Source organism: Pollachius pollachius (assembly GCF_949987615.1).
Source record: "Pollachius pollachius genome assembly, chromosome: 2".
Classification (NCBI taxonomy): Eukaryota; Metazoa; Chordata; class Actinopteri; order Gadiformes; family Gadidae; genus Pollachius; species Pollachius pollachius.
Window position 1 is genome coordinate 44879997 of NC_136935.1, and position 20382 is coordinate 44900378.

At 50.2% G+C, this 20382-nt stretch overlaps 1 protein-coding gene across 2 annotated transcripts in view; it reads right to left on the reverse strand.

Annotated features, from left to right (window-relative positions):
• Nucleotides 1-436: 436 nt before the first annotated feature.
• sptbn1 (spectrin, beta, non-erythrocytic 1) overlaps nt 437-20382 on the reverse strand; it is a 31740-nt gene continuing 11794 nt past the window's right edge. For both annotated transcript variants that reach the window (XM_079730165.1, XM_079730166.1), the window contains 34 exons: nt 19429-19520; nt 19087-19167; nt 18353-18468; nt 17716-17828; nt 17245-17432; nt 16689-16806; nt 16414-16572; nt 15757-16059; nt 15392-15545; nt 14094-14964; nt 13833-13970; nt 13484-13604; nt 12926-13141; nt 12385-12804; nt 11640-11842; nt 10955-11045; nt 10620-10766; nt 9981-10244; nt 9243-9467; nt 8861-8950; nt 7983-8258; nt 7565-7695; nt 7086-7290; nt 6144-6518; nt 5435-5679; nt 5087-5225; nt 4771-4855; nt 4431-4627; nt 3759-3853; nt 3550-3604; nt 3247-3461; nt 2834-3007; nt 2612-2654; nt 437-1995 (listed from right to left, as the gene is read on the reverse strand). In XM_079730165.1, the coding sequence (XP_079586291.1) occupies nt 1780-1995; nt 2612-2654; nt 2834-3007; nt 3247-3461; nt 3550-3604; nt 3759-3853; nt 4431-4627; nt 4771-4855; nt 5087-5225; nt 5435-5679; nt 6144-6518; nt 7086-7290; nt 7565-7695; nt 7983-8258; nt 8861-8950; nt 9243-9467; nt 9981-10244; nt 10620-10766; nt 10955-11045; nt 11640-11842; nt 12385-12804; nt 12926-13141; nt 13484-13604; nt 13833-13970; nt 14094-14964; nt 15392-15545; nt 15757-16059; nt 16414-16572; nt 16689-16806; nt 17245-17432; nt 17716-17828; nt 18353-18468; nt 19087-19167; nt 19429-19520 (6561 nt within the window). In that variant the 3' untranslated portion in view covers nt 437-1779. The remainder of the gene's footprint in view (nt 1996-2611; nt 2655-2833; nt 3008-3246; nt 3462-3549; nt 3605-3758; nt 3854-4430; nt 4628-4770; nt 4856-5086; nt 5226-5434; nt 5680-6143; nt 6519-7085; nt 7291-7564; nt 7696-7982; nt 8259-8860; nt 8951-9242; nt 9468-9980; nt 10245-10619; nt 10767-10954; nt 11046-11639; nt 11843-12384; nt 12805-12925; nt 13142-13483; nt 13605-13832; nt 13971-14093; nt 14965-15391; nt 15546-15756; nt 16060-16413; nt 16573-16688; nt 16807-17244; nt 17433-17715; nt 17829-18352; nt 18469-19086; nt 19168-19428; nt 19521-20382) is intronic.

The following is a 20382-nucleotide window of genomic DNA, read 5'->3' on the forward strand; positions in this document are numbered from 1 at the left end:
TTCTTATTTTGTGACCATGGGATTGTCTGAAATTGAGTTCATAAAAAACTACACCTCCCAGAGGCGTATGCTCTCCATGGTGCTGAAATACACAGCTAGCTTGATACAACTGAAAGACAGCGAACTGGAAACGTCTTCAGATAAGAGATAAAAACGACAATATTAAGGATACTGAGTGTGAGTGTCTTATGTTACGTCAAATATCCACCCTAGAACAGGAGATTAACGTCCTTTAGCAGGGCTATAAATCCCCGCTGGGATGTTTCTTTACTTATTGTTGTGTGTTGTATTGATTATTACAGCCAGAGTCGTGTCTCACGAATAGGTTATATTAATTAATGAAGGAATTTAAATAAATCATGTGTTTTGTGTGTGAATTGTCCCAAATGGTTTCATATCTTATTTCCTACTACTAAGACACACACAACACAGTATAAACGTTTCAAAGCTTTTAATGACATCGCACATATTTAAATGAGATAGAGGTGGTGATAGATAGTAGATAGATAGATAGATAGTCAAAGTCTACAGGTGCAATTTAATACATGAGGAAGCTAGCTTTAACTTCTGAATATATTTGGCTCAAAATACCAAGACGTTGCAGTTTTCTTCATTCCTATGGAGTGGTGTTGATTGTGCAGTTAAGATGTCAGTATGGTTCAGTACACTAGAGCAGGACAGCACTATGTAGATATACAGAGCAGAAAACACCCCATCACGCCAGGCTTCAAGCAAGCAGTGGGAGGATGCAGTTATCAGTCTCCCTTCGAACATCCATCCTTCAATGTCTATTATTATACAGCGCTTGCTTTTACAATCTGTACTACAATATGAAACATTACCAACGTAAAAATGAAGTGTGGAGGTAAAAATCAAATATAGCAAATGAGACTTTCCTTCCTGGTCTAGACAGGGAGAGTTAGAGAAACATCCTTCATTTAGTTTGTGTAGTTTGAGCTACTTAAGCTTAGCTTAGCATGCAGGGAAATCAGCTTAAATCATCCTTCCAGTATCACCCCTTCCCTTCACGCTATTGGCTGTTCATATCAACCAATCAGGGGTGGCTGTTGAGTGCAGACAACCTATGATATCTCACTATGGGTCCAGTTTCCTTCAGGAGGAGAGGAATGTGTCTTACAACAAATTATAGAATATATAAAAAAAACACAAAACATCTTTATATTGTGACTTCCTGGTGAAGATGAAATATAATAAGGAATATAAAACTGCAGTGAAATCAGAAGGTAGAAAAAAGGTCCCACAACAACTCATCCAATGGGAGTCTGTCCTGAAGACCTGGCCACCAGAGCCCTACAGAGACCCCTACCTCTCAGACCTGGTTCACAAGAACCCCTACAGAGACCCCAAGCCACCCAGACCTGGTACACAAGAACCCCTACAGAGACCCCTTACCATCCAGACCTGGTCCATCAGACCCCCTACAGTGACCCCTAGCCACCCAGACCCCCTACAGAGACCCCTACCTACCCTACAAAGCACCCAGCAGAGGGGAGGAGGGGGTGGAACCAAAGGAAAAGGAAGGTAGAGAACCTAGAGAACATACAGAACGTAGAGGACAGAGAGTGTAGAGGATAGTGTAGAGGACAGAGCACGTAGAGGACAGAGAGTGTAGAGGATAGAGAAAGTACAGAATATAGAGAACGTAGAGGACAGTACGTAGAAGGCAGAGAACGTAGAGAACGTCGAAGGCAGAGAACGTAGAGGACAGAACGTGGAGAACGTAGAGGGGCAGAGCGGTAGGACAGCAACAGGAGTCTACTACTTCTTCTTGCTGAACAGACTGAATCTCTTCTCCTTGTCCTTCTCCTTGTCCTTCTCCCGCTTCCCCGGACTGGACTCGGTCGTCATGGTGACGGAGGCGGGCAGGGTGTGCGCCCGGACAGAGACGGGGGTGCTCTGGGTACTGCTGGGCGCCTCGGAGCGCTCTGCTGACCCCGCACTCATTATGGCCTGGATCCATGAGCTCATCTCCTCCTGTAAAGGGTTACATTAACCAGATTAACTAGTGCTCATTATGGATCATCTCCTGCGGGTTACATTAACCAGATGAACTAGTGCTCATTATGGATCCTCTCCTCCTGTAGGGTACATTAACCAGATGAACTAGTGCTCATTATGGATCCTCTCCTCCTGTAGGGTACATTAACCAGATGAACTAGTGCTCATTATGGATCCTCTCCTCCTGTAGGGTACATTTACCAGATTAACTAGTGCTCATTATGGATCCTCTCCTCCTGTAGGGTACATTAACCAGATTAACTAGTGCTCATTATGGATCATCTCCTGCGGGTTACATTAACCAGATGAACTAGTGCTCATTATGGATGATCTCCTCCTATAGGTTACGTCCACATTAACCCAAAAGGTAAATATATAGGTCTTAATAGACCTATATTCAGAGTAAATATCACGGTAGAAGGTGAGTTAATATGAAAGTATAAGGTGAGTTAATACCACAGTAGAAGGTAAGTTAATATCACAGTAGAATGTGAGTTCATATAACAGTAGAATATGAGTAAATATCACAGTAGAAAGTGAACCAAATATTACGGTAGAATGTGAGTTACTATCACAGTAGAATGAGACTTACTTCGTCTTTGGCTTGGAAGAGATATTCATTTCCATCAGTGAGTCTGAAACAGGAACAAACATCAATTAACTTAAAATGAACCAATAAGCTTCTCCTGCGTCCATATCCACATTAACCAATATACTGTATATGATATAGTTATCTGAATATATATTTATACTGTAAATATCTATACATGTATATATATATATATATATATATATATATATATTGCTGTGTTACCGAAGTTTGAAGACGTGTTTCTTCTTCTTGTATTCGGAGGCGATGTCGCAGACAGCCTCTTGCAGGCTGACTGGCACCTGGTTGTGGTAGGCCGCGCCCTGGGCAGCCATCTTGCTGTCTTTATAGAACGCCAGCTCCTGACCGTTGATCACGCAGTACACGTTATGCCAGGACCTGCAGAGATAGGAAAATACCTGTTAGCCAAGCTGCAAGGTTAATAAAGAATGCAGAGGCCGTGAGCAGACCTATTGCTGGTTTAGCCTGACTAATAGGTTAGTAGAGAAGCCAGATAATATTAGCCTGGCTAAATTGTATTTTATATTTCGCCATATTATCTGTTCGCTTATTTGCTAGGTGTTGTTAACCTAGCTGCTAGGTGTTGTTAGCTTAGCTGCTAGGTGTTGCTAATGTACCTGTTGGAGGCCTTCTTGTTTGGCGCCTCCCATTCATGCTTGCGATATAGGAATCCTTCCATTTGATTGGTTGAGGCCTCCTGGTTCCTGGAGGGCAAAGTCGATGATTGGCTGCCTTTAGGTCTCCTCCCAGGGGTGGGGGAGGGTGTTGGGCTAGGCTCTTTGGAACTTCTCTCTGCCACTCCGTTCACCAGACTACCAGCTTCCACAGCATCCTAGAGAGAGAGAGAGACACAGAAATATGAGCAGGGTAACAATGGTAACTAGGTTACAACTGAGGTTGTTCTAGATCAGGTTACCCACCCTGGGTGACTCCTGGTCAGAGGGCAGTCCATTCTGGGAAATCTGCTCCCCTTCCCTGGGGGATGAGAGGGGGAGGGACACGTCAAAGCCTGTGTCAGATGTAGTGTGACAGGTGTGTTGTACCAACATGTGAAGACAGGGCGGTGTAACATCTTAATACATGCGTAGTTTAACAGGTGCAGTGTAACGTGTTTTTGCAGGTGACCCACCTCTGTAGTGGTTCTTCCACGACAGGCTCTGGAGTAGGAGGTCTCCTCAGCCTCTCCTCTTCCTCCTGCAGTCTCCTTACTTCCAACAGCTCCATCTACATGTACAGAACCAACACATCACAATCGTCCCCACACCTAGCTCTGTCCCCTGATCCTCCTACCGGTCAGTCTATCTAGTCGTCCTCCTCCTTCTCCTCCTACCGTGGTCAGTCTCTGTCTAGACCTCCTCCCCCTGATCCTCCTATCTTTGTCAGTCTCTGTCTAGTCCTCCGCCTCCACCTCCTATCGTTGTCAGCATATCTACTGCTCCCCCACCTGCTCCTTACTTAGTCACTCTATATCTAGTCCTCCAGCTCCTCCTATCTCAGTCTCTATCTAGTCCTCCTCCTCCTGATCCTCCTACCGAAGTCAGCCTCTATCTAGTCCTCCTCCTAACTCAGTCAGCCTCTATCTAGTGCTCCTCCTGATCCTCCTACCGTAGTCAGCCTCTATCTAGTGCTCCTCCTGATCCTCCTACCGTAGTCAGCCTCTATCTAGTGCTCCTCCTGATCCTCCTACCGTGGTCAGCCTCTATCTAGTCCTCCTCCTACCATAGTCAGTCTCTATCTAGTGCTCCTCCTGATCCTCCTACCGTAGTCAGCCTCTATCTAGTCCTCCTCCTGATCCTCCTACCGTGGTCAGCCTTTCCAGGGCGGAGAAGCGCTCCTCCCAGGTGGCGGCCGACTTCTCGAAGGCCTCGTGCCTCTTGATGAGCTTCTCCACCTCGTCCACGCTCTGGCCCACCTCGCGGCCCGACAGGTAGGGCTCCTGGCCCAGCAGCCACGCCTCCGCCACACCTGCGTCCCGCGAGAACTGGTGCACCTCCAGAACTGAGGGAGGGAGGGGAGGAGAGGAGGGGAGGGGAGGAGGTGGTGGGACAAGAGGAGCTTGAGTCAGCCTGTTCATTTCAATCAAACTCTTAAATTCTATTGCTTGATAATGGGAAAACAAATATAAGGTGGGTGGGCCTTACTCAGTCTCAACCATTCCCATCGGTCCTCCCACTTGTCAATCATATCCTTCCTCTTGTCTGTCAACTGCAGCAACTTTTCTTTGATCTGTGAACCAACCAGGAGGTACAACAAATGTCTTAATAAAAGATAATTACAGTGTTATAGTATCTATACATCTAGGATTCAGATATATACATTAAAAAAACATACAATAAGTGTTACAGTATCTATAAATCTAAATCTATAAATCTATATCTATCTATAACAAGTCTATTTGTATTCAGTTGAATGTCTACATGAGTCAATCATGGTTGTGTGGGAGGTGGCGCCCCCTACCTCCTCGGAGGCGTAGTGCTTGCGGGCTAGCAGGGCCTTGCCCAGCTCGATGCAGGAGGTGAAGCTGTCGTTACGTGCGTCAATCTCCGCCTTGATGCCCTGGTGGTTGTTCATCAGCAGCTCCACCGAGGAGACATCCCTACACACACACACACACACACACACACACACACACACACACACACACACACACACACACAAACACAGTTAGCATGTTTTTGGCACCACATTAGCATGTGGTTAGCATGGTGCTAGCATGGTGTTAGCATGGCATTAGTCTACTATCAGTCTCTATCAGCCTGATGATAGTGTTAGCATGGTTTCGCATAGTGTTAGCATGGGACCTACTTGGGGTTCTCCTGGTTCTCGATCAGCCTGATGACTCCCTCCATCCACAGCAGGAGGTCTCGGACCAGGCTGAAGAAGCGGAACTTGTCCCCCGTGTCAAGGAGGCGGAGCCTGCGGCCGTCACAGGCCTCCAATAGGCTGCTCCAGGCCTCTAGCACCTCCCCCTCGCGCCGCTGGATGTCGTCAGCCTTGTCTCCGGCGTAGGCGGACTGGAGACGCACGGCGTCCTCTTGCAGCTGGCGCACCTGCAGGCCAAGGGTCAGAGGTCAGAGGCCAGAGGTCATGGGTCAGATCCCAGGCTGGGACCCTCTTATATATATATTTATAGATATATACCTGTGTTCCAAGAACCTTGATATTGTGCTGGAATGTGCCGTTTATATATGTATATATGTGTGTATAAAGATATATGTATATATAATGTGTATAATGTCTTTATAATGTATATACAAATTATCTATAATATAAAATGTAAATATAGTGTATATAATGTATATAATGTGTAAATAATGTTTATATAATGCAGATAATGTATATAGTGTATATAATGTTTATATAATGCATATAGTGTATACATAATGGATATGGTGTATACAGTGTGTGTGTACCTGGGTTCCCAGGGCCTGGATGTCGTGCTGGAAGGTGCTGTGTATATATATATGTATATACTGTGTATACAATGTATATAGTGTATACAGTGTGTGTGTACCTGGGTTCCCAGGGCCTGGATGTCGTGCTGGAAGGTGCTGTGCATCCTCTGCAGGGTCTCCACGGTGTTCTGGTCGCGGCCCAGCTCCTCGGGCAGCTTCTTGTGCTTGTCCAGGATGCGGCCCAGGATCTCCTTGGCGTCGTGGTAGAACTTGTGGAGCTCGAAGGAGGCGGCGAGGATCTGCGTCCGCGTGTCGATGAGCTCCAGCAGGTCGGCCCAGGCCTCGTTCAGCCCGTCCTTCCACTCCGCCACCGTGGCCGCGTCGCCGTGCCCGCCGTTGATCAGCTCGTCCGCCTGCCGGTTCACCGCGTCCACGCGCTCCTGGCCGATCGTCCCCGTGTCCCGGGCGAACTCCCGGAAACGCTCCTGCAGCATCTGCAGGGTGGGGGGGGGGGGGTCAGAGGTCAGGATGGAGTCACCCCGTTGCTAGGGTTAGTGCTACCCCTACACAGGGACAGCAGAGGATGCTAGGCTGCTTAGTAGTGCTGGCATCACTAGCAGTATGAGATCCGATCCGCATAGAGTGACCATCTATGCTACATTCTAGGCTACATGCTAGAGCTAGGGGGACCTACATGACCGGTAGGCTGCATAAGAGGCTACATGCTAATGTATACGCACCTACAGTGACATGCTAGGCTACATGATAGGCTACAGGCTAGGCTAGCTAGAACTTAGGTGAGGTGCTAGGCAACGGGCTAGCCTACAGGCTAGGCTAGGCTACATACTAGGCTAGCTTGACCTACGGTGATGTGCTAGGCTTTGAGCTAGGCTACGGGCTAGGCTAGCTGGTTCCTACGGTGACTAGCTAGGCTACAGGCTAGAGAGCTGGACCTACAGTGACATGCTAGGCTACATGCTAGGCTACGGGCTAGGCTACAGGCTAGGCTAGCTGGACCTACATTGACATGCTAGGCTATGGGCTAGGCCGGCTGGACTTACGGTGACGTGCTCGTAGTCCTGGCCCAGCTCGTGGGAGCCGGCGACCACCTCCCTCTCGGCGACCCACTGCTCCAGGTCGTCCACCTCGCGGTTCAGCTGGAAGAGGCGGAAGCGCTCGTCCAGCTTCCCCCGCCGCTCCTCGGACAGGTCCTTCAGCCCCGCGTACAGCTTGTCCACCTGGGACTGACGCATGCCCATACGCTCACTGCACACACACACACACACACACACACACACACACACAAACACACACACACACACACACGCAGATGGGAGCAGAATGGAGCAGAGGAGAAAAAAAACATTGTGAGTGAGTACGTGTGTGTGTGCGTGCGCGTGCGTGCACGTGTGTGTGTGTGTGCGTACGTGTGTGTGTGTGTGCGTACGTGTGTGCGCGTGTGCGTGTGTGCATGTGCGTGTGTGCGTGCGTGCGCACGTGCGTGCGTGCGTGTGTGTGCGTGCGTGTGTTGACCTCTGACCTCTCGGGGTGTCCCTGGGCCACCAGGCCCCTGCTGGTCTGGGACAGCAGGTGGACCGTGTCTGCGTAGTCCTCCACCGCCTGCTCCACGATCTGGTGCTTCTTCACCATGGCAACCGAGCTCTGCTCATCCTGCACACACACACGCACACACACACACACACACACACACACACAAGCTCTTTACCACAAAAAAAAAAGTTGTTGTGATGGTGGAGATGGGAGAAGGGGTGTAGCTGACGGGAGGTGTGGTGTAAGTGGTGTAGGGAAGGGTGCTGAAGGTTGGTGGAGGTGATGGAGGTAGAGGTGGAGTAGCTGAAGGGTGGTGGAGGTGATGGAGGTAGTGGTGGATTAGCTGAAGGGTGGTGGAGGTGATGGAGGTAGTGGTGTGGATTCAAGGTGGTGTAGGTGGTGCTCACCTTGGCCTTCTCCTCTGACATCATGTAGAGCTCCTGTTCGCTCATCCAGGCCTCGGCCTCGGCCGCGTCGAAGTAGTACTGCTGGGCCTGGTGGGCGTGGCCGAGCCGGTCGTCACGGCGACCCACCTCCTCCAGCAGGAGGCGCCACAGCTCCTGCAGCTCCTTCAGCCGCTGGGGGACGCCTCCTTCCGAGGACTCCTCCGGCAGCAGGCTCCGGCTGCGCTCCATGATGTCATCGATGCGCGGCTGGTGACCCTGGAGCTCCTTCTGCAGGGTCTGGACCAGAAAGCACAGCTTAGACAACCCTCCATCACCCCTCCATCACCCCTCCATCAACACTCCATCACTCTCTATCACCCTCAATCAGCCCACTATCAGCCCCCTATCAGCCCACTATCAGCCCACTATCAGCCCACTATCAGCCCACTATCAGCCCACTATCAGCCCACTATCAGCCCCCTATCAGCCCCCTATCAGCCCACTATCACCCTCTGCAGGGTCTGGACCACAAATCACAGCTTAGACACTCCACTATAATGCTCTATCACTCCGCCATCCCTCCTCTTCCACCACTACTCTATCACCCCTCTATTACCACCCCATAACACCTTTATCACCCTCATTACTCCTCTATCAATACTCCATCACCCCTCATCAGTCCTCCAACACCCCACACCACTCCTTGATCACTCCTCTCTAAAACAAGCGGCGCCACATCCAGCCCACATAAAGACAGACAGACAGACAGTCAGACAGGCAGACAGGCAGACAGGCAGACAGGCAGACAGGCAGACAGAGAGACAGAGAGACAGAGAGACAGAGAGACAGACAGGCAAACAGGCAGAGAGACAGGCAGACAGGCAGACAGAGAGACCGACCTGGTTCTTCTTGATGAGCAGTTGGACCGTCTGCAGGTTGTGTCCGTGGTCAGTAGACGTAGCGAGAGGCATCCTCTCCTCCATCCACAGCTACAAACATGTTAAACACAAGTTATACACACACCAACACCTTACATACACACAATGTCATGGAAACACACACTTTAAGTTATACCGTATAAAAAAAACAACATTTTTGGTAATTTATTAAGTGATGCCAATATTTTTTTCTTGACAAGGTCATCTTTTACTTATAAACCTCTAATGTAAATTAGCCTATGGGCTTCACATCCTCAGGGCGTTAACAACTTCATCTTCTAGCACTCAAACGCAAAGAGTAGCTGAGACCAGTGGAGACTGGGAGGACAGCGGTGTTACGTACGATCTCATCCTCCATGTCCCTGTTGAACTGGTGAACTTCTCGCGACGCCACCAGGAAGTCCTTCCTCTTCCTGAGGGGGTCCAGCAGGTCCTGGAACTTCTTGGCCACCAGCTGCCGTCTCCCGTCGACCTCCACCATGTCGTTGCCCTCCTGGCCCAGCGCAGTCACCTGGGTCTGCAGCTCCAACACCTCCCTCTGGCGAACCTCCACCTGCGACTCCAGCATCTACAAACACACACACATACACATAGTCAGAGACTCACAATACTTTAGTCAAGGTGACTTGAGCTTGTTTGTAGATAAAAAAAAGTCTAGGTTTAAGTATTAGGTATCAGTACAAGGTAATAGTACTGGTATTAGTACTATGTATCACCATTAGGTATTCGTTTTTGGTTTGAGTTCTTGGTATTAGTACGAGGTATCAGAACCAGATATCAGTACTGGGCATTATTACTGGGAAATAGCACTAGGTATTAATAGTAGGTATCAGTACTAGGTATTAGTACTAGCTCTCGATACATGAGTGTTTGTGAATCTATCCATGAGGGGTGAATCAACATCCCTCAAATTTAGACACCAGCTGTCTGAATGAATGAAGGACATCTAAGCCAGTCTCTGGTACCTGGAGACAGGTACATCTTATCTAAACCAGTCTCTGGTACCTGGACACAGGTACATCTTCTTGTCCTTCTCAATTGACCCTGACAGGAAGTGAAACTTGACAGGAAGTGAGCCGACCTGCTGCTTCTTCAGCAGGATGTTGACGGAGGTGAGGTCTTTGCCGTAGTCGTCAGACTGGATCTGTCCCTCCAGGCCGCCCATCCACTTGTCCAGGTCCGTACAGCTTTGGGTGAAGAGCTCCGCCTTGTTGGCGTCGAACAGACACTGGGCCTTGGTCTGGGTGGTGGACTCCAGCTCCGCCCACATGGTCTGCAGGGTCCCCAGCTGCTCCTGGACCACCGCCTCCGTCTCCGGCTTCTCAGACACCAGCAGCTTACCGTCCTGCAGCCAATCAGCGCCAGAACAGCAGCCAATCAGAAAGGACGTAGGGCCAACCTCTGAACTATCCAAATGAGGAGCTTTAAATGGGTCTCTGTCCCTCCCCCCTTTCTCCCACTCTCTCTCATCCCTCCATTCATTCTCTCTCTCTCTCCCTCCCTCATCATTCTCCCTCTCTCTCATCTCCCTTCATACCTTCTCTCCCTCTCTCTCTCCTCTCCCTATCATCTCTCCATCCCTCCTCTCCCTCTCATCTCTCCATACCTTCTCTCTCTCATCACTCCATACCTTCTCTCTCTCAACCCTCCATACCTTCTCTCTCTCAACCCTCCATACCTTCTCTCTCATCCCTCCATATCATCTCTCCATCCTCCATACCTTCTCTATCTTCTCCAGCCACTCCTTGTTGGCCTGCAGCTCGGCCATGAAGGCCTGGTGTTTGAGCCACTTGCTGTGGAGGTTCCTGGCCTCATCGTAGGTCAGGTCCTGGGCCGTCAGCATCTTCTCGTTCACCCACAGAGACAGCTGCACAAACACATGGTACACATGTTACATAATATCATACACACACACACATTCATTATTATATATACACGTTATATACATTATAACGTGTGTGTATTGCACGTTTGTGTGTGTGTGTGTGTGTGTGTGTGTGTGTGTGTGTGTGTGTGTGTGTGTGTGTGTGTGTGTGTGTGTGTGTGTGTGTCTACCTCCTGCCCGTCCTGGAGGAACTTCTGCAGGTCTCTGTTGTCCTTCAGTCTCATCAGCAGATCAACCGCCGCCTCGCGGTTCTTCTTGTGCCTGGAGACGGGTTGGTTAGGTAGAGTAGACAGGTTAGGTAGAACCAGTTGGGTAGAACCAGTTAATTAGAGTCACTCAGTTAGGTAGATTCAACCAGTTAGGTAGTCACCCAGTTAGGTAGAACCAGTTCGGTAGAGTCACCAAGTAAGGTGTAACCAGTTAGGTAGATCCAGTTAGGTAGTTTCACCAAGTTAGGTAGAGTCCACCAGTAAGTTAGAGTCCACCAGTAAGTTAGAGTCCACCAGTAAGGTAGAGTCCACCAGTAAGTTAGAGTCCACCAGTAAGTTAGAGTTCACCAGTAAGTTAGAGTCCACCAGTAAGTTAGAGTCCACCAGTAAGTTAGAGTCCACCAGTAAGGTAGAGTCCACCAGTAAGTTAGAGTCCACCAGTAAGGTAGAGTCCACCAGTTAGTTAGAGTCCACCAGTTAGTCACCAGAGTTAGTCAACACAGTTAGAGTTAATCTAAATCTTAGCTAGCCCAGCGCTAACCTAAGGTAGCGTAGCGCTCACCTCTCGTCGATGGAGGTCACTCTCTCCTGGATTCTCTAACTCTAAGCTAGTGTAGCGCTAACCCTAAGCTAGCGTAGCGCTCACCTCTCGTCGATGGAGGCCACTCTCTCCTGGATGCGCTCGGCGTTGATGTTGCCGTCGCTGGCGAGGCGGCGTCCGGCCTCGACCACGCCCACGATCTTCTCCTCGTTGGCGTCCATAGTGGTCATGAAGTCCTCCTGCCTCTTGATGGAGGCCTCAGCCGCCTGCAGCGTGCTGGGCATCTCCGTGTGGGCCAGGACGTACTCCTGCTCACACACACACACACACACACACAAACGCACACACACATTGTTAGCACTTTGGTAGTATTGTGTATGTTAGGAGTGCTATAGTAGTATTTTGTATGTTAGTAGTACTATGGTAGTATTGTCTATGTCGATAGCACTATAGTTGTGTTGTGTATGTTGTAATATTGCTAGTACTATAGTAGTACTTTGTATGTCGGTATTACTATGGTAGTATTGTGTATGTTGGTAGTACTAGAGTCGTATTACTATATGTTGGTAGTGCTATGTTAGTATTGTGTATGTTTGTAGTACTAGAGTAGTCTTGTGTATAGGAGTACCTGGTTGTTGAGGAAGGCCTCTGCCTGCTTGTGGTATTACTATATGTTGGTAGTACTATGTTAGTATTGTGTATGTTGGTAGTACTAGACCAGTATTGTGTATAGGGGTATCTGGTTGTTGAGGAAGGCCTCTGCCTGCTTGTGGTATTACTATATGTTGGTAGTACTATGTTAGTATTGTGTATGTTGGTAGTACTAGACCAGTATTGTGTATAGGGGTACCTGGTTGTTGAGGAAGGCCTCGGCCTGCTTGGTGTCTCGGAGGAACAGCTGGTACGCGTGCGACTGGGACAGCAGGTTCTGCCGGTTCTCCCACATCTTGTGCAGCTCGTTCCAGCCGGTGTCCAGCGCCTGCAGCCTCTGTCGGAGGAACATGTACTGGGCGTCCGTCTGTCCCTGCGTCACCATCTCGCCCATGTCCCTCATCTTCTGGTAGTCCTCCTCGTAGTTGCGGATCTCGTTCTTGATGCCCTCGTGCTGCGCCAGCAGCTTCTCCGCCTCGCCCAGCGTGTTGGGCATGTCCTCCGAGGCGATGGCCGTCTGCGTGCGCGACAGCCACGACTGGAAGTCGTCCAGCTCGCGCAGGAACTGCTGCAGCTTGCTGGCCTCGCCCAGAGACTCCTCCCTGGTCTTCAGAGTTTCCTGGAGGAGACACAGGGGGACGAGACCACAGCGTTGGCCACAGGCGGCCCCATCGTACCGACGCTTCCCAGTATCGAAGCCCCCCGGCAGTGGGGGTTAGGGGTCAGGACCCCGACCGTACCTTCATCTCGTCCCAGACGGAGGAGATCTCCACCAGGCGCCCCCTGATGGCGCCAGCCTGCTCCGGGTGCTGCTCCGCCAGAAGCTCCGCCTCCTTCCCCAGGCCGGCCAGCTTGTCCTCGATGGCGGCCAGGTCTCGCTCCATCCCCGTCAGCTTCCTCTGAAGAGCCATCACCCCGGCCAGGTCGTTCCCCAGCTCCTGGGTGGACTCGATCACCTGGGGGGGGGGGGGGGGGGGGCGCACTACTGAGTACTGTGGCCCTAGTGGTACTATACACCTAGTGGTACTACTGACCTACATACATAGTAATACTACACATCTAGTATTCACACTCAGTACTACTAGTAAATGTATTAGTACTAACAGTAATAGTGGAAGTGGTATTGGATTTAGCAGTACAAGTACTAGATGGATTAATATTAACATTAATAGCAGTACTAGTATACATACTACTTATCGTAATAGTGTTAGCAGTAGTAGAATTCCAGGTGGTAGTTTTGCTAGCAGTACTAATAGTAGATGAAGAAGTACTAGTGGTACATATAGTAGTACAAGTACCTTGGTCTTCTCCCTGATCCAGGACTTGGTCTCGTTACAGTCCAGGTGGTAGTTCTGGACGCCCAGGGCTGAGTTCAGGGATTCCTTCTTCTGGTCCACCAGGTCCCTGAACTGGCTCCACCTGGTGGTCAGGGAGGGAGGTGTTTGTTACTGGGACTGCGGGACATGTTACTGCTTCTAGAAGGACATTGAGCTGCTACTGAAGCCATGTTACTGTAGGCTATAGAGTACCCTGTCCAAATCGGAGTAGGCCAAGATAACAGGCTCATATACAACATGTGCTGTCACCCCCTGAGTAGGCCAAGGCAACAGACTCGTATACAACATGTATGTCAGCAGCGGTACCGACCGGTTGTTCAGCTGGTCCTGCTGGGCCTTGATGTCCTTCTCGCCGGGATGTCCGTTGTGGATCAGTTGCCTAGCGATCTGGTTCACCACGGCAACTCGCGACGCCTGGCTGTTCATCTCTGGCTCCAGGCTTTCAAACCTGCCACGGAGGCCACCCGCCAGTTAGCAATCAACGCGTCCAAAAACATTAACGATAAGAGAATGATATCCGATCTCGACCCTACAGTCGGTCAGGCCTCCACCCTGCCCCCCCCAGACGGACCTGTGCTGCACCACCTCCAGGTCCTCCAGCCTCTCGGGGATCTCCATGCTGACCAGCCACTGCTCCTTCTCCTGGATCCAGGCCTCGCAGGCCTCCGCCTCGCTCACCATCTTGTAGAGCGCCAGGGCGTCCTGCAGCGCCTGCTTCCTGAGCCGCGTCAGCTCCACCACCTCCCTGTAGCGCTCCTCCATGCCCGCCAGGCGGCCCCGCACCTCGTCCGACCCCGCCTCCTGGCTGGGCAGCGCGGCCGCCGCCTCGTGCAGGGCGTCGACGACGGGCCGGTAGCCGTCCACCTCGGCCGCCGCGTCCTTGTGCTTGCGGACGAGCGCCAGCGTGGAGAACTCGTCGTGGCCCGTCTCGCCGCTGGACACGATGCGCAGCGCGTCCAGCGTCCAGGCGTCCACGTCGTCGGCGTCCGTCTGGAACTGGTGCATGGCCAGCGCCTCCTCCAGGCGGCGGCGGCGCTCGGCCGCCAGCTCCTGCAGCGCCGCCCACTGGGCCCGGAGGTCCTCGGCGCGCTCCCCGATCTTGGCGGCGGCGAAGTGGCCCTCGTCGACCATCCGGTGGCCCTCGGCCAGGCCCTGCTGGAGGTGGGCCCAGCGGCCCGCCATCTCGTCCTCCAGGGCGCGGTGCTGCCGGAGCAGGCGCAGCGCACCCGTCAGGTCCTTGCCGCGCTCCGCCGACGACAGGATCTGCTCCTTCTCCCGGACCCAGCCCTCCTCCTCCGCCATCTCCCAGAAGAACCTCCACAGGCGCCGGGACTCCTCCAGCCGGCTGCGGCGCTCCCCGGCCAGCTGGCTCAGCTCCTGGTAGCAGAACTCCATGTGGGCCACGCGGTCCTGGATTATCTGGGGGTCGCAGGGCTTGTAGCCTGGAGCACAGAGACCCACACCGTCAGGGGTCAGGGGTCAGGGCAGGTTAGGGTCAGCTAAGTTAGGGTATGGGGAGGGTCAGGTCAGGTTAGAGTCAGGTCAATTCAGATTAGATCAGGGTCAGGTTAGGGTAAGGTTAGATACGATAGTACTTTATTGTCCGTTTGCATAGAATTTTTCATTGCAGTACAAGCTCCCAACAATTAAACATGAGGACATGAAACCACATTAAAAACATAAACAACAACAATGAATAATAAATATGATGGGGGGGGTCCAGCCCTGCAAGGTTAAGTCAAGTCAGGTTAGGGTTAAGTCAAGTCAGGTTAGGGTTAAATCAAGTCAGGTTAGGGTAAGGTTAGGGTCAGGTCTGGGGAGTTAGGTTAAGGGTAGAGCCAGGTCAGGTTAGGGAGATGGAGCCCTCACCGTCTCCAGTGATGGAGAACTTGTGAGCGGTGGAGTTGACTGCCTTGACGCGGTCGGACTGGATGGAGATGTCTGCCTCCACCAGGCTGTGTTTCTGCAGAAGGTCCTCCACCCCCAGCAGGTGTTTCCCGTAGTCCTGGGACAGCAGCAACATCTGCAGAGACACACAGAATGACTCATCCATGACGCCTCCACCCACAACACTACGACTTCCAGTCCTGCGTCTAGTGGGTGCATCTATTCTCTCTCTCTCTCTCTCTCTCTCTCTCTCTCTCTCCCTACAATTCTCTCATCTCTCCTGTTTCCTTATATCTCCCCCTCTCTCCTCTCTCCCTCATATTCCCTCTCCCCCCGCCCCTCCCTACCTTCATCTCGTCCATCCAGTCCATGATGTGCAGCATCTCCTGGAAGACGTGCTGCAGGCCCAGGGTGAGCTCCAGCCGCTGCCGGCGCGCCTTCAGCAGCTCTAGCAGGTACTCCCACAGCCGCAGCACGTTGTCCTTCCTGGCCGTCACGCGCTTGATGTCGTGGTACGACTCCGCCTCCAGCTCCCTCGCCACGGACACCACCGCCTGCACGCGCTCCTCGTACGCGGCGATGTCTGTCTCGATGGCCTCGTGCTTCTTGGTGGCGGCCTCCACCGCCTGCAGGTCCACGCCAAAGTTATCCTGGAGGAGAGAGGGGAGGGGGAGACGGGAGAAGAGAAGGGAGAAGGAGAGAGGGGAGGAGGAGAGAGGAGAAGAGAAGGGAGAAGGAGAGAGGGGAGGAGGAGAGAGGAGAAGAGAAGGGAGAAGGAGAGAGGGGAGGGGGAGAGGGGAGAAGAGAAGGGAGAAGGAGAGAGGGGAGGGGGAGAGGGGAGAAGAGAAGGGAGAAGGAGAGAGGGTTAGGGAGAGGAGAGAGGAGTAGTTTAATTATTCAACAGGATTCCTGGCCCTGGTAATTATTAATCAATATGATTGGTGTTATAAAGCTATACAGGCCCAGTGGGTGTGGGTTTGTGTGTGTGTGTGTGCGTGTCTTACCTGTGACACTAGTCTCTGGTTCTCACTCAGCCAGGTCTCCCTCATGGCCGCCTTGCGGTCGAAGCGTCTCGCCAGCTGCTCCAGTTTCTCCTGGCGAATCAGCTCCGTCCTCAGAGCCAGCTCGCGCTCGTGCTCCGCCTTCTCCAGACGCTCCCAGGCCTATCACAAAACAGCGTTCGGTCACCTTTTGTTACACAGCATCCAAGTGCAGCCGCTGTGGGGTCAGTGGTCATGGGTCAGGGGTCAGGAGTCAGGGGTCAGGGGTCGGGGCTCACCTTGTTGATGTCAGAGATGAGCTTGCCCTCGCGGGGGGTGTACACCTTCTGGTTGTTGGCCCTCATCCGGCTCTGGATGGTGAACAGAAGGACCTCCAAGTTCCCCTTCTCTGTGAACCTGAGACCACCGCCACCACAATCATCATCAGCATCGGCCTCTTATCACCACCACCATCATCATCATCCTCTTATCAACACCACCATCATCATCATCCTCTTATCACCACCACCATCATCATCATCCTCTTATCACCATCATCATCATCCTCTTATCATCACCACCATCATCATCATCCTCTAATCACCACCGACATCATCTTTAACCTCTCATCGTCTTCACATCATCATCAACCTCACCATCATAATCATTCTATCATCTTCATCACCATCCCCTCATCGCCATCATCATCTTTATCTCTCATCATCATCTTCTCATCGACACTGTGTGTGTGTGTGTGTGTGTGTGTGTGTGTGTGTGTGTGTGTGTGTGTGTGTGTGTGTGTGTGTGTGTGTGTGTGTGTGTGTGTGTGTGTGTGTGTGCGTGTGTGTGTCTTACTTGGGGGGCTTCTCCACCGTGCGGTAGGAATTGAAGGCTTGTAGTTGCTGCTGGACGCCCGTCAGAGAGTTGGCGAACTTGCGGTTGTTGAGGATTATTATGGTCTGTTCGATCCACTCCAGCAGGTCGGAGGACAGAGACTCATACTTGTCGATCAGCTTCTGGGACTCCAGAGCGTTGTCCAGGACCTGACCACCAGGGGGAGACAGACACCGTTAGTAGAGGTGGCGTATAGCAGCCAGTAGAGGCAGAGTAAGCTAGGAGAGTGGAATATGCGTGTACTTCGGTGGAATGGGTCCTAGTTTAGTAATATGTGTGCACTAAGAGTGAATGCATACTAGTAAAGTGTAATGTGTGTACTAAGGGTGAATGAGTATGGTGTGGTATTATGTGGTACTTGAATGCATACAGTGTAGTACTATGTGATACTTGAATGCGCATAGTGTAGCATTATGTTGTACTTGCGCGTACCTTTCCGATGCGTTTCCCCTCGACCTTCAGGGCTTTCATCTTGGAGAAGTAGTGGTAGTATGTGACAACGTAGGTGATGACCGACTTCTCGTCTGGGTGGTCAACGCTGATGTCTGCACACAGAAAACATGACATTATATATAAGTAGTGCTAGTACTACTACAGTATCCACGACACTACTACTAGTGTGTATAGTGGTACTAATTATACTACAGTATCCGTAACACTACTACTAGTGTGTACAGTAGTGCTAGTACTACTACAGTATCCATAACACTACTACTAGTGTGTATAGTGGTACTAGTACTACAGTATCCATAACACTACTACTAGTGTGTATAGTGGTACTAATAATACTACAGTATCCATAACACTACTACTAGTGTGTACAGTAGTACTAGTACTACTACAGTGTCCGTAACACTACTACGAGTGTGTATAGTAGTACTAGTACTACTACAGTATCCATAACACTATTACCAGTGTGTATTGTAGTACTAGTACTACTTCAGTATCCATAACACTATTACCAGTGTGTATTGTAGTACTAGTACTACTCCAGTATCCATAACACTACTACCAGTGTGTATTGTAGTACTACTCCAGTACCCATAACACTACTACCAGTGTCACTCACCCTCAGCGTCCAGCAGCTTGGTGATGCCCAGGTGTTGCTCCGCCAGGTTGAAGGCGTTCTGCAGGTTGTGGTGGGCGTTGGACTTCTTCAGTCTGTCAAAGTCTATCAGGTCCGGTCTGCACACACACACATACAAACACACACATTACCTTAAGGTATGCATCAGTAACCTGTGTCTTTGTATAAGCTGTGTGCCAACTACCGCGTTAGCTATGTGCTAACTAGCATGTCACTTTTCTGCTAACTAGCCTGTAACCCTCGTTACAAGCTTGTTAGCTGTGTGCTAACATATGTTAACTAGCCTGTGGGAACTCTGGTCCTCCTGCCCCTGTTCTCCCATAATGCCTCGCTCCTCTGCAACATGCCTGGCTACTGCTGGCGGCTCGAATCCGATTCAAGTCACTGGTACTAGCTGAATGTATTGTGTCCACCAAGCTCTGTGGCCGTCCAACAGTTTGTTCCCACTGACTAAAGAAGCCTCCCACTGACTAAAGAAGAGCTGAAACCTGTACATCCTCCTCGCCGACTGGAGGATGCAGTTTGCTTATTTGACTATATGTACCCACATGATTCTTCAGTTTCTGGGTCGCATCTTCATGGGTGATCCACTTATTGCAAGTCACTTTGAATAAAACCTAAATCAATGTCACATAAGTGAATTTCAGCTTTTTGCTAACTAGCCTGTTAGCTGCGTGCTACCTAGAATCTTAGCGGCACGATAGCTAGATTGTTACCTGTGTTTATGAATGAGGGCGTTGAAGGCCATGCCGTCACGCCAGCTGGTGGAGAAGTTGTGGATGTTGACGTTTGGATATCTGAAAAAAAACAATTAGATTAGTTTGTAGTATATTTATTCTAGCAGTAGTATTAGTAGTCGTATTTATAGCAGTATTGTCAGTAGTAGTTTTTATAGTATGTAGTATATTTACTTCTAGCAGTAGTATTAGTAGTAGTATTTATAGTATATAGTATGATTACTTCTAGCAGTATAATTAGTAGTAGTATTTGTGGTATGTAGTACGATTACTTCTAGCAGTATTATTGGTAGTAGTATTTATAGTTTGTAGTATCAGTACCCAGCAGTCTTCATCTGGCACCAGAGCAGCAGAGCGTCCTTAGCGGATCTCTTCTCCTTGTTGTCTTCTGTCTCCACGCGGATGTCTTGGATCTGTGAGACAGACAAGATAGGTAGAGACAGACAGAGAGAGAGACAGACAAAAAAAAAAAAATGGGTCAGTGGACTATATACTATAGACAAAGCACTAGTGAGATAAATGGATTGAGAGACAGATAAAGATAAATTGATAGAGAGATAGATAAAGATAAACTGATTGAAATAGATAAAGATAAACTGCTAGATGCAGAGATATGCTAATGATGAGAGTTATAGATATGTTGGAGTATATGTACTTTGCAGTAATACAATTGTAGAATCTAATCTAATAAAAATTGAGGGACTGGACATGTGGATTTGGAGCCATGAGGAGCATTCAACAGCTAGTAAGTGTTACCCGCTTACTAACCCTTAGATAACCACTAGATGGGTGAGACCGAATCCCAGGTTAGGTTTGACCATGCCGTGTATGTAGTCTCTGGAGCGACTACAGGCTAGTTAGCATTTAACTGTTTGTTGTTTTTTGTCAGAGCCTAGCATGTAGTTTAGAAAACTGTGGATGTAGTCCGTGGAGTGTTAAGCAGCTAGTTCGCATTTAGCCACTAGTTAGCGTTGAGCCTCTGGTGTACCAGGCGGGGGCATATATCTCGACTCAAAGGTCAAACCATAGCAGAGACACTGTTGCTAGTGGGCTGTATTGCCATGACAACTATCTGGCGCTCCACGGCCGATACAACAAGCTGAGTGTAGACGTTCCGGAGAGGAGCAGACTTTGACCTGAAGGGTTGAGTTCTTGCTTAAAACAATTGGATTATCTGATGTGTCGACAGCAAATAATTACCTGAATGTGTAATGATGAATATTTGTAAAGTTATACATCATCTGAAGTTTATAAGTGTATGTGTTAGAGAAGGCG